We start from the raw sequence: 12466 nt of genomic DNA on the forward strand, positions 1-12466 counted from the left end.
CCTCCCCTCATGCATAATGCATCGCCTAATTAGCGCGCCGTGACGCAGCCGGCGCGCGGCCAATGGGCGGGCGGTGACGCCGGTCGGTAGAAAGCGCCCGCCCGTCGCCCGCGGCCCAGAGCGGGGAAGCAGGAACGGGAGCGGCCGCCGCCATGGTGGGGGCACCGGGAACCGGGGGGTCCCGCGGGGGATGCGCAGGCGGAGGGGGGGGGGACGGGAACCCGGGGGGGGGGGGGCGGCTGGATCCGGGGCGGGGGGGCTCGGGGGTGGGGGTGGGGGGGGCGGTCGACGGGCACCGGGAGAGGCCGGTACCGGTGCCAGCTGACCGCCGCGCTCTCCCCGCAGTGCGATTTCTCGGAGGAGCAGACTGCGGGTGAGTGACCGGCACCGGGCACCGGGCATCCCCCCCGGGACCGGCCCCGCCGCCCCCAGCGCTTCCTGCGCGGCCGCGGGTGGGGCCGTTCCCGGGGCAAAGTCCCGCCCGGGCGGGGCCGTTCGTGTCGGTGGGGCGGGAGTGGGAACGGGACCGGGCCCCGGGGCGGGGGGGGGGGCGCGGGCCCCTTTTGCGCCATTTGCCCTTATATGGGCATAGCGTGGGGGCCGGGCCGCGCATTCCTGCGGGGTGGGGCCGCCCGGCTTCCCGGGACGGGGGCGGGGGGGGAACCGGGCGGGGGGGGGGGGGGGGGGCAGCATCCCGGCCGCGCCCGACGCGGCGGGGGGGGCCGCGACCTCCATCCCCGCCGGCGTCGGGTTCCACTGGGAAACCGGACCCCGCCCGGGAAAGAAACCCGACCCGGGGCCGGGGGGGGGTGTTTGTGGTGTCCCGGGTTGGGGGGGGGGGGGCAGGTAATGGGGTCCCCAAGGTGCGGGGTCCCAGGGATGCAGGCGGTGGGGTCCCATCAGCGTGGGGTCTGTGGATGCAGCATCCCTCCAGATGGGAGGTCTGGCGGGGGGGGGGGGGTGTGTGTCCCGGTGAGCCGGGGGGGTCCCGGAGGTGCTGACGCGGGGGCGGGGGGGTCCGGCAGAGTTCAAGGAGGCGTTCCAGCTCTTCGACCGCACCGGGGATGGAAAGATCCTGTACAGCCAGTGCGGGGATGTGATGCGGGCGCTGGGCCAGAACCCCACCAATGCCGAGGTCATGAAGGTGCTGGGCAACCCCAAGAGCGATGGTGAGTGGGGGACACACCCCCCCCCCCCCCCGCTCAGATTCCCCGGGGACCCCCCTGCCCCCCCCACCGACGGTCTCTCTCCCACAGAGATGAACCTGAAGACGCTGAACTTCGAGCAGTTCCTGCCCATGATGCAAACCATCGCCAAGAACAAGGACCAGGGCTGCTTCGAGGACTACGTGGAGGGGCTGCGGGTCTTCGACAAGGAGGGCAACGGCACCGTCATGGGGGCCGAGATCCGCCACGTCCTCGTCACTCTGGGTGAGCATCATTCCCCCCCTCCCCCCCCAGGTCCCCAAATCCCTGCGAGCCCTCAGGGACCCCTCAAACACCCTCGAAGCCCCCCAAAACCCAACCAGCCCCAGGGACCCCATGAACTCCCAGCCTGTCCTGGGATTCTCACAAGCCCCCAACCAGCCCCAGGGACCCCCCCCCCAAAGGCTAGCAAGCCCTGGGGACCCCCAGTGTGTTGTGTTGTTCCCCCCCCCCCCAAAATCACCATGGGGTGACGCAGGCTGTCCTGCAGGCGAGAAGATGACGGAGGAGGAGGTGGAGCAGCTGGTGGCTGGGCATGAGGACAGCAATGGCTGCATCAACTACGAAGGTGAGGGCAGGGGGTGCTGGGGGTCCCAGGGGTGCTGGGGGTCCCAGGGGTGACGGGGGCCCCGGGGGGCTCGGCCGCGGCCCCGCTCCCTCCCTGACCATCATGTCTCCTTCCTTCCTCCCAGCGTTTGTGAGACACATCTTGTCAGGGTGACGCCGCAGGGGTACGCCTCCCCCCCCGCTCCCCTCAGTTACTTCCAGTTTTTTTTTCTGCCTATTTTTTTCGGTGGTGTCTTTTTTTTTTTAAAAAAAGCCAAAAAAAAAAAAAAAAAGGCCGCCTGGTTTGCGCTCTCGCCCTTGGTGCAGCCCCTCCTTCCCCCTCTTTTCCCCCCGCATGCCCCTCTGCATGGAGCCCCCCTGCGTGCTGGGGCCGGGATGTGGGTGCTGGCATGGGGGGGGGCCAGTGGACCACCCCCCCAGCGGGGGGTGCCAGGGCTGCAGCGACGCCGGTTCCTCCCTGTGCTCTTCAGCCGTTTGACTTTGGTTTTCCTGCCTCTCTCCGGGACGAGGGCTGGGGGGGCCTGGCAGCCTGCCCTCCCCCCCTCACCCTGCTCTCCCCCCTTCTCTCCACAGAGCTGGTCCGGATGGTGCTGAGCGGCTGAAGACCCCTCGTGTCATCATGTGTTGTTCCCCCCCCCCCAATCACTCTTGGTTTTGTGCCTTTTCCCTTGTTTTCCTGCCACCACCAAGGCCCCCTGCCCCCCCGCTCGTGGCCCCACCGGCTAAGTTATTGCTCCATGGCATCAAATAAAGTGTCAGAAAGGTGACGCTGGGTTGGTGAACCTCTGTGTCGTCGTCCCCCACCCCCCCAGACAGACTCTGCACCACGAGGCTGTTTGTTTCTTCCCGCCCCAGGGACTTGGAATTTTATTTTTGTTGGTTTTTTTAAAAAAAAAAAAAAAAAAAACAAAAAAACAAACAAAAAAAACACAAACGAAAGTGGGGGGGGATGACAACTGAGAAGGAGCTGGGGGGGGGGGGAATGCCCATGTGCCGGGGGGAGTGGAGCTGTCTCATAAATAGCCGGGGGGGAGCAGGGTCCCCGGCCCGCCCAGGGAGACCAACACTTAAATAAAACCCAGGACAATCATAAAAAAATACCAAAGCTGGGGGGGTCGGAGTGGGGGCAGCTTCCTTTGGGGTGCCTTGCAGGGGCGGGAGGGGCCGGTCTCCCCAGGCCGGTGGTGGCGGCGGGGTTGGGGGGGGCTGCAGCATCCTCGGCCCTGGTGGGGGCTCACTGTGTGGGGGGGACGGGGGTGGCCGTGCTGGGGCTGGGCGCGATGGGGTCCGTCTGCAGGGGGGGGCCTTGCTCTGCAGGGAGAGAAAAGAAAGAGCGGGGGGGGGTGTCACATCTGAGGGGGGCAAAGGGGTGCATGAGCACCTCTTGCCCCACAGCTCTGGGGACGGGTTGAGCCCCCTGCCCCATGCCTGTGAGTGGGTCCCCCCCCTCCCTGAGCCCCTCCCGATGGGTCCCCCCCTCCCCATTCCCGGTGGCCCCCCCCCCCACACCCCTGTCATGTCTCACCTGCGAGGAGGCCGGGGTTGGGAAGGAGGCTTCCCTGCACGGCGGCCACGATGGCGGGGCTGTGCACGGCGGCTGAGCCCCCCGCGAGGTGCGGCAGGGCCAGGCCGGGTGGGTGGGTGGTGGGGGGCAGCCCCCCGGACGGCATGCTGCTGGCGAGGGCCCCATGCAGCGGGAGGGCGGGCGGGTTAGCGGGGAAAGTGGCGCCGAGGGGCTCGGCGGGGGGGTTAGCCATGCTAAATGGGATGGCGGATGGAGGCAATCCGAAGGGCAGGGCCGCGGGCGCATTACCGGGCACGGCGGGGTGGCCGCTGCCACCGAGGCTCCCAGCCAGGCTCTGGGACGGCGGCTGCTGCCCGGGGAACGGCGCCGGGGCTGCGGAGACAGCGGGAAGCGGGGAGGGGGGGGGGTGTTGGTGCCAAGACCCTGGCGTTCAGACACACACCGCCCCCCCCCCCCCCAACCCCCCAACCAAGCCCTCAGCACCCTGACTCACTGTGCGGGACGGCCGGGGCGCCCGGCAGCGGGGGCGGCTGCGGCGGGGGGGCACCGGGCAGCGGCTGCCCCACGGGCTCGGCGGGGGCCACCATGGCGGGGGCGGGCGGCGCGCCCAGCGGGTGGGCGGCGGGGGCCAGGGGGGCACCGGCGGCGGTGGCAGGCAGGGGCTGGGCCCCTGGTGGCAGCGGGGGCGGCTGCTGCTGCTGCTGCTGCTGAAGGTGCTGGAAGTGCTGCTGGCGGGCGCGCATCTCCGCGTACTTCAGCTGCTCCATGTGGAAGGCCTGACGGTCCGCCAGCAGCTGCTGCCGCTGGTACTCCAGCTGGGGGGGGACACAGCAGGGCGGGGGGGGGGGCGTCAGCAGGGGATGCTAGAGTGGGGGCAAGCGCCTGGCTCCCCCTCCCCATTGCCACCGTTATCACTCACGGCCTCGCGCTCCCGGTCCATGATGGTCTCCAGCTCCTCGAAGTGCCGCAGCTTGATCTCCAGCTTCTTCATCTGCGTTTCCACCAGCAGTGCCACCAGCGACTTGATCTTACGCTCCTCCACTGCTGCCAAGTGCTGGGGGTGGGGGGGTGTGTGTTACCAGAGGTGGGGGGAGTGTCAGCACCCATGCCCAGGCTTCACGGCCCCCCCGCCCTGAGCCCTGACTCCAGCCCCTCACCTTGGCCTTCACGGCAGCAGCGGCCAGGGCAGCGGCGGCAGCAGTGGAGAGGTTCCCCTCGCCGATGTCCCGCTCCACCTTGGCTTTGCGCTCGGCCTCAGGCTCCGGTGGCTCCTTGGGCACCTCGTCCGGCCCTTCCTTCGCCTCCTTCTCCTTCTCTGGCTCCCCTGCGGCAGGGCGGGGGGCCGTGTCAGCAGGGCAGAGCTGGGGGGGGGGCTCAACATCCCACCCTAGCCCAGCCGGGCCCCCCACTCACCTGCACCATCACCATCACCCTTGTCGGGCTCCTTCTCACCCTCTGCCTCCTTCCCCTTCTCCTCCTCCTTCTTGGGTGCCTCCCCGGCCTTCTCCTTCGCCTCCTCCTCCGCGGCACCATCCCGCGGCTCCTGGGGAGGGACCGGCCCCGTGGCTGCTTGAGTCCCCATGCCAGCCACCCTCCCCAGGCCCCCGCGCCCCCTCCCCAGGCCACCCAATACCTTGGCCTCCTTCTTCTCCTCTGTTGGCTGCGCCTCTGCCCGCACCTCCTCTGTGCCACTCTCCTCTGGGGACACAAGCGCAGGGTCAGGCCCCATTGCTGCCCGCCCCAGGCCTGGCAAACTCATCACACTGACCCTGCCTCACCTATCCGCTCCGGCTCGTCTGAGGTGGTGCCGGCGATGCCGCTGCTCTCCAGCCCGAACGCAGGGTCGGCCTTGCCTGTCACCTTGGCTGCCTCCTCCACCTTGCGGACATGGGCCTCCACCAAGGCCGTGGGCACCTCCTCCTTCATCTTGGAGAACTCCTCTGCAGGGCAGTGCCGTGGGCCCTCAGTGGGGCCCCCAACACCCCTTGGAGCCAGCCCTGGTCCTCAGCAGTCTGTATCTTTTGGGGGGCTTGTCCCATCCCCTCATCAGGCTCATCCTGCCTCCCCACAGGACTTGTCCTGCCTCGCTACAGAATGCCCTATAGGACTCATCCCATCTCCTCTTAAGAGTTATCCTGCCACCCTGTAGGACTCCCTATAGGACTCAGCCCTTCTACCTAAAGGACTCTCCCTCTCTCCCCATAGCACTTATCCATCACCCCATAAGACTCATCCCGTCTCCCTACAGAACTCATCCCATTCTCCTACAGGACTCCCCACAGGACTCATCCATCTCCCCATAGGACTCAGCCCACCTCCCTATAGGACTCAGCCCTGTCCCCCCCAGGACTCGGCCAGACCCCCACCCGCGCCATGCCCCGCTGGGAGGGGACGCATTACCCAGAGCCGACTTAGCAGCGGCGGAGGCGACGCGGGGGTCGACGACGGAGGCCAGGAAGGCGACGGTGCTCATGACAGGATTGCCGGACTGGCTGAAGGGGATGGGCTGGTAGGCCAGTGGCCCCAGGGAAGCCTCCGAGTCCTCCAGGTAAGGGTCCTCGATGGGCAGCCGCAGGAAGTGTAGGATGCACTCGTCCTGCGTCCGGCTGCCCACGTGCTCCGACACCTTGTTCCAGTCGTCCTTGTACATCTCCAGGGCCTGCGGGATGGAGCGGGGGGCTGTCAGCATGGGCTGGCAGTCCCATTGCCCCTCCACTCCCCATGGAGCCCCACTCACCTCCAGCAGCAGCAGTGTCTCCTGCTCCGTCCACTCCCGTGTGGCGCTGGCGGCAGCTTTGCTCTGCGGGGGGAAGAGAGGGGTGAGCGGCGGCAAGCGGGGGGCACGGGGACAGGGACAGGCGGTGCCCACCTTGGAGGGGACGTTCTTCTTGGTGTACATATCGGTGCGGAGGCCGAAGTTCTGCATGTCGGCTGGCTTCTCCTTGCTCTTGTCGGGGAAGTTCAGCATCTGCTGCGAGGCCGAGGTCTGCTGCCAGGGGAGGAGAGGGGACGCTGGGGACACGGCCGCGGGGGCTGGGCCGCGAGGATGCCGGTCCCCCCCACCCCATCCCAGAGAAGCCTTTGTGTCCCATCTCGTCACGGTGTCCCCCCCGCGTCCCTGCTCCCCGGGGCAGGGCGGCATGCGGGGCGCGAGGGGGAGGAGGGAAGGAGCCTTCCTCGGCCAGCGGCGGGGGGATGGACCCCAAGGAGCCGCCTACCAGCTCCGGCTTCCCCTTCACCGTCTCGGTGACGAGGTCTTCAATCTCTTTGCTCTTGCGGCCCGTCTTGGCGTCGCCGTCGCTCTGCCGGCCCTGAGGCACGGATCGAAGCTGTGCGATCCCCCCACCCCCCCACCCCACCCCACGCCCGGCCCCCGTGGGGACCGGGGGAAGGCAGAGGGGGGACACGGCTGGGCGACGAGCGGCCGCCTCCGCCCACCCACCTGGGGTGTTTTGGGCTGCAGCGGCACCAGCCCCGAGGGCGTATCGGCCAGGACGTGGAAGTGGGAGGTTGGCGGGGGGCCCATGGGGGTGGGCCGGCTCTCGGCATCCACCTGATAGTTGATGAGGCCCCACTGCTCCAGGAAGGCGTGGACCCTGTGGAGAGCCAGGGCTCAGACCCCGCCGGTCCTTCTGCCAGCACCAAGGTGCCAAACCGATCCACCCCTCCACAACCCCACCGGCGCCGGACCCACCGCATGATGGCACAGACATCCCCGGCCAGGTTGCGGCGGCACGCCGTGGAGGTCAGGTACTCCTGGGGGTTGAGCCGGTACGTGTCGATCATGAAGTTGCGGTATGCCAAGTATCTGGGGGAGAGGGGCAAGGTGTCAGTGCTGGCTGCGGCCCCACCAGCACCAGGAGGGATGGGGAAGGGGTGAGTGGGGGTTCGGCCTCACATTTCAGGGGTCTTGGATTTATTCTTGCCATTGAAGAACTCGGGCAGGGCTCGGCGCTCGATGGCGTGGACGCTGCAAGACGAGACGCTCAGGGAGGGCCTGGCCCGGCAGCCACACACTGTCTGGCTGGTGCCCTGTGGCACCGTCCTCACCCTCAGCTGTCCTGTACCTGTTGTAGTCGAACCAGGCGGCGTAGCTGGGGATGATGATGTGGTGGGTCTGTTCCGTCACATTGTCCTCATGCAGGTCGGGGTTCTTGGCCTGCTCCCCCTTGCTGCCAGTTCCGTTCTCCTCCTCATCCTGCCAGAGACCAGCACCACATGGGCATGGGGGTCCTGAGCCCCCCTTTTGGATCCTTCCTCATCCTCACTGAGAGCAGCATGAGGCCAAAAGCACAGGGCAAAACTACGTGTGGCCCCAGGGATGACAGGAAGGGCAGAAAGGGGCCCTTTTGTCCCCAAAAGAGGGACAAGGAAAGAGGGATAAATAGGCGACCATCCAGTGATGGTGACTGCCGTGCTGGGGTGGGAACATCTTCCCTGGAGGAGTGCTGGGCTGGGGAGGAGGGGATGGGCCTGGGCCTCACCTTGCCAGCTGTCTCCATGCTTTCGTCCTCCTGTTCATCTGGAAGAGAGGAGAACAGGGGCAGGTTTGGGCACCGCCAGGTCTGTGGTGCCAGGGGACCTGTCCTGGCGCTTGGCCCCGGTGCCTTGGACTCACCCAGGTCTGTCATGGTGCCCCCCTTGACAGGCGCAGACTCCGAGTCCTTCTTGGTGTTGACTGCAGCAGAGGGAAGCGGTGCTGAGCACCCCAGGGATGGGCCCCCACCCCAGCCCACACTTGTGATGAGGGGACCCCGTGGGGGGGGCTGCTGGCCCCCCACCCTGACCTGTCTTGGGCAGGGTGACCTCCTCCACGTTGGGGACGGGCGAGGGCTCGTCCATGTCCTTCGTCAGGTCCTCCTGCTCCTCCTCACGGTGCCCCCGTTTGGATTTGTTGTAGGGGGTGGAGGGTCTGCAAAGGGAGAGACCCCCCGTGTTCCAGTCACCACCGCACCCCAGGGCCCAACTCCCCACAGCCCCTGCCCCGGGGCTGGATCTGACCCTGCCACCCTGCCCCAGCCTGGGCTCACCCCTTCTTCGCGTTCTTCTTCTTGGCCTCTGGGGTGGGAGAGGGGGAGGGCGAGCGCTTTCGCTTCTTGTAGTTGCCTCCCTTCTTGTCCCGCCTGTCTGAGTCAGGGCTGTTCACCTGGGGGAGACAGGGGGTCACTGGGTCCAACTGAGTGGGATGATCAAGCAGAGACCCCCATTTTCCCCCGCCATGGCTTTGCCACCCCGCTCTGACCTCGTCTGTCAGCGTCTTGGCTGAGATCTTCTTCCTGCGGGCAACAGGGCTTTTCTCGTCCGTCACCTCGTAGTCCTCCTCATTCATCCACTCGTTGAAGGTGTCTGTGTCCAGGATCCACTTGGCGTGGACCTGCGGGGCAGGGGTGCAGGCGCGTCAGGCAGCCAGCAGGCAGAGGAGGGGGCTGCAGCCGCCATCCCAGCCTGGGGGACCTCGTTACCTTCCGGGGCTTCTCCGGTGTTGGGGCATCCTCTACAGAGGCCTCAATCTCGCTGGCAGGGATCCAGGTGTCATAGCTGCGGGTGCAGAGGAATGGGGTGAGAGCGGCATCCACAGTGGTGTGGGCGCCCTGTGGGCATGGGGAGGCTCCATCAGGCTTCAGCCGCGTCCCCACAGCCCCCGCCCAGGCCCCCTCACCTGTCGGGGTAGTAGCCCCAGTGCAGCAGGACCTGCTTGTCGCGCTTCATGACCGGCCGGACCCACTCCTCTGTGGGAGACACAGAGCACGGCCAGCACTGAGCACAGACCCGCTGTCCCACCAAGAGCTGCCCGTGACGCCCAGCACGGCTCTGGCCCCCAAACACCACGCCCCTCCCCAGTGTTTCACCATGAGCTCGGAGCAGGGGGCTCCCCCTTGCACCCACCTTCCTCCAGGTTCCCGGGGACAGGACAGACAATGTGGGATGCGTTGCTCTTGTCCTCGGTCACTGTGCCCTGCGAGGAGAGCGAGGGAGTGGGTCCGGGGCTGAGTGCCCGGGATGAGGTGTTGGATGGGCCCCCACCCCATGCCCCCCACCCTGGCGCTGCCACTGACCTGGTGCCTCTTGACGATGTCTTTCAGCTTGCTCAGCAGCTTGGGCTCGATCTCCTGGTGCAGGAAGATGTTGGGCCGGGCCAGGCAGTTGTTCTGGAGAAGGAGAGCAGAGCGGTGAGTGGGTGGGGGAGAGGGGGGGCCTGGGGGGGGGGCAGGGGCGGCGCCTCCTACCTGCACCAAGGATTTCTCGATGGTCATGAACATCTCCACATTGCGGTCCATCCGCGAGGGATTCTGGAAATCGAAACGCCGCCTTATTGGAAGAAAAGAGCGACTCTCATGAAAGCCACAGCTCAGGTCTCCTCGTCAGCATCCAAAGCCTGGGGGGGTGGGGGGGACACGCGCCTGAACCCCATCAGGGGTCCATGGTGACGGGAGGGGGGACATTCCCCAGCACCTGCTTGCTATGGAGGTGGGTGCCCTACAATCAGCCCACCCCTGTGCAGCCCCTGGCCGAGGCCACCCCAGAGCATTCCCATGGAGGGGACCCCCCAACCTGGCCCTGTGACCCGGCCCCCCGGCCCCCTCCTGCTCCCAGGACCCCCAGCCCCAACAGGCGCAGGCGGGCGCTCACCATCCTTGGTCGCTCTTGAATTTATAGGCCGCTGCCAGGATGTGGCACAGGGCTCCTCCCGCCTTGAAATCCAAGAAGCATTTTATCTGTAACGGGAAGAAAGGAGTTGGGTGCGGGGGGGCGGCCATGCAGGGTGAGCTGCGTTCCTGGTGTGGCAGGGAGCTGGGCGGGGTGCCATCCCCACGTTGGGGTGCCATCCCCTTGTTGGGCTCTGTCCCTGGGCTGGGATGCAGTCCCTGCGGTGTTGGGTCACTGACCCCAGTTGGGGGACCTGTCCCTGTGTCGGGACGCTGTTCCCAAGTCCCCGGGGTGCTGTCCTGGGGTCCCCAGGGTGCAGTCCCCAGGTCCATAAGGTGTCATCCCAGGTCCTTGGGGTGCTGTTCGTGGTCAGGGCCCTGTCCCAGTGTTGGGGTGCTGTCCCTGGTGGGACACTGTCCCCTGGTCGTTGGGGCACAGACCCTGCTTGGGGGCAGTTCCCAGCAGGACAGTGCCCAAGTGTCACCGGCCACTGTCCCCAGGACACTGGGGCACTGTCCCTGATCAGGGCGCTGTCCCGCACTGGGGCACTGTCCCGGGTCACCGGGTGCTGTCCGTGGTTGGGCGCTGTCCCTGGGTCACTGGGGCCTTGTCCCCAGGTCTTTGGGGTGCTGTCCCTGCTCAGGGCCTTGTCCCCGGTTCACTGGGGCACTGTCCCTGCTCAGCCTTGTCCCCAGGTCTTTGGGGCCTTGTCCTCGGCTCATTCAGGTGTTGTCCCTGGGTCTTTGGGGTGCCGTCCCTTCTCAGGGCTTTGTCCCTGGGTCACCAGGGCCTCGTCCCCGGCTCACTGGGGCTCTGTCCCTGGGTCACAGGGGTGCTGTCCTCGCTCAGGGCCTTGTCCCCAGGTCTTTGGGGCCTTTTCCCTGGGTCTTTGGGGCACTGTCCCTGCTCAGCCTTGTCCCCAGCTCTTCGGGGCGCTGCCTCCGGGTCTCTGGAGCCTTGTCCCTGGATCACGAGGCTGCCGTCCCCCCCGTCTTTGGGGCTCTGTCCCTGCTCGTGGCCTTGTCCCCAGGTCCCCGGGTGTCACTGGGCCTCATCCCCCACCGGGGCGCAGCCCCCGGCCCACCGCGTCCCCGTCCCCGGTGCCGCCACCGGCTGCCCGCTGCCCGCCGCGGCGGGGGCTCACCGGCAGCTTGGTGAGGGGCGCGTTGCTGACGTGCTTGCCGAAAACCTCCTCCTGGAACTGCAGCAGCTGCACCACCAGGCTCGACAGCGACTTGTTGGTGGGGGGTTCGGCCTGGATGTACTGCGGGGGCAGGGTGGGAGGGGTGGGGGGGTCAGCGTCGGGGCCGGGCCCGGGCCCGGGCCCGGGGAGGGGGCGGGGGCGGCGATGGCGGCGGCGGGGCCGTGACAGGCCGGGCCCGGCGGGGCGGGGGCCGGCGGCGGCGCCCCCCGCCCCCCGCCGCGGCCTACCTTCTTGTAGTTCTTGCCGAGCCAGAGGCGGACGTTGTCGAACTGGCTGACGGTGTCCGAGGCCTCGTAGTACTTGACGTTGGGGCCGCCGTCCTTCTTCCGCACCGCCATCTTCGAGCGGGCCGGGCCGCCTCCCGCCGCCTCCCGCCGCGCCGCGCCCGCTCTACCGCCCCCTGCCGGCCCCGCCCCGCCCCGCGCCCGCTCTACCGCCCCCTGCCGGTCCCGGGACGCGTCGCCTTCTCCCGCCGACGCTGCGCGAACGTTGCCGGCTCGGTACCGGCGCGGACGGGCCGTGGAAGACCCTGACGGGTCGGGGGCTCGGTGACGCCCCCCGCCGACTCCACACACACACGCGCACACACAGCTCCCCGCGGGGGAGGCGGCCCGGTCGGGCGGTCCCGGGGCGGGGGTGTGAGCGGCGCCGGGAACGGCGGCGGGGCACCGGGAGGGGTGGGAAGGCGGTGTGAGACCGGGAGCAGCGTACCGGGCGGGGCGGGGCGGGGCGGGGCGGGGCGGGCGGCGGCGGGGCCCGGTCTAGGTGGAGCGCGGCGCAAGGTGGCGCGGGAGTCACGGTGGCCGAGTGGTTAAGGCGTTGGACTCGAAATCCAATGGGGTTTCCCCGCACAGGTTCGAATCCTGTCCGTGACGCTGACCGCGTTTTTGCGGAGGCCACCGCGGAACGGGGCTGCGGTGGGAGGGGGGGGTGGGTCACAAGCCGGCGGGGGGGGCTTCCAAAGCCCGGTACCCGCTCTTTTAACGGCAGGGACAGCGGGGGTCTGAAGGGGGGGGGGCTAGGCCTTTTGTGGGACTACACCTTGCGGGGGGGCTGCAGAGCTGGGTACAGGGGACAACCCACGGACCCCCGTGGCAGGACCTGTCCCTCCCGGGGGGGGTCCCCAGCTGAGGGGACCCACAACAGCAGCACCCAGGAAAGGCGTTTATTGATCTCAGCAGCACAAAGAGACGGGAGGGACCCCATGCCCCCCCCCAAGATGGGGACGACTCCCCCAAACCCACCCATTTTTCAGATGGGACTGAGCCCCTTTGCCAAACGCCGCCAGGTCAGGGGGCTTTTGGGAGCAGGCACAGA

The 12466-nt window shown here is 68.0% G+C and overlaps 2 protein-coding genes and 1 non-coding gene across 4 annotated transcripts; 2 read left to right on the plus strand and 1 right to left on the minus strand.

Moving 5' to 3' along the window:
• Positions 1–25: 25 nt before the first annotated feature.
• Positions 26–2539, plus strand: MYL6 (myosin light chain 6). Of its 2 annotated transcripts, XM_069806423.1 has the most exons (7): positions 26–155; positions 346–373; positions 1026–1169; positions 1257–1430; positions 1696–1773; positions 1898–1936; positions 2346–2539. In XM_069806423.1, the coding sequence occupies exons 1-6, from the start codon at positions 153–155 to the stop codon at positions 1924–1926; spliced, it is 456 nt and encodes a 151-aa protein (XP_069662524.1). In that variant the 5' UTR covers positions 26–152; the 3' UTR covers positions 1927–1936; positions 2346–2539. The 2 variants fall into 2 exon arrangements, with proteins under 2 accessions (XP_069662524.1, XP_069662525.1); XM_069806424.1 differs by lacking the exon at positions 1898–1936.
• Positions 2540–2607: 68 nt separating this feature from the next.
• SMARCC2 (SWI/SNF related BAF chromatin remodeling complex subunit C2) lies at positions 2608–11545 on the minus strand. Its single transcript, XM_069806336.1, is given in 30 exon segments — positions 2608–3083; positions 3298–3418; positions 3421–3669; positions 3791–4112; positions 4217–4351; positions 4455–4621; positions 4711–4840; positions 4931–4995; positions 5076–5237; positions 5698–5956; positions 6035–6097; positions 6167–6286; positions 6516–6608; positions 6740–6893; positions 6992–7105; positions 7196–7267; positions 7365–7495; positions 7782–7819; positions 7916–7975; positions 8085–8209; positions 8328–8443; positions 8540–8671; positions 8760–8835; positions 8957–9026; positions 9184–9253; positions 9354–9446; positions 9525–9606; positions 9928–10013; positions 11090–11209; positions 11377–11545. Coding segments are annotated over 30 exon segments (3780 nt in total). The 5' UTR covers positions 11488–11545; the 3' UTR covers positions 2608–2839.
• Positions 11546–11942: 397 nt separating this feature from the next.
• On the plus strand, positions 11943–12024 carry TRNAS-CGA (transfer RNA serine (anticodon CGA)). The gene has a single exon. It is a non-coding gene; the product is annotated as a tRNA-Ser (tRNA).
• The last annotated feature ends 442 nt before the right edge of the window (positions 12025–12466 follow it).

This window comes from Haliaeetus albicilla, chromosome 18 (assembly GCF_947461875.1).
Source record: "Haliaeetus albicilla chromosome 18, bHalAlb1.1, whole genome shotgun sequence".
NCBI classification, from domain to species: Eukaryota; Metazoa; Chordata; class Aves; order Accipitriformes; family Accipitridae; genus Haliaeetus; species Haliaeetus albicilla.

Excerpts from the sequence above, each read along its gene's own strand:
- MYL6 (XM_069806423.1), top strand. Across the intron at positions 374-1,025 it reads CTCGGAGGAGCAGACTGCGG|AGTTCAAGGAGGCGTTCCAG; the intron begins GTGAGTGACCGG and ends GGGGTCCGGCAG. Across the intron at positions 1,431-1,695 it reads CCACGTCCTCGTCACTCTGG|GCGAGAAGATGACGGAGGAG; the intron begins GTGAGCATCATT and ends GCTGTCCTGCAG.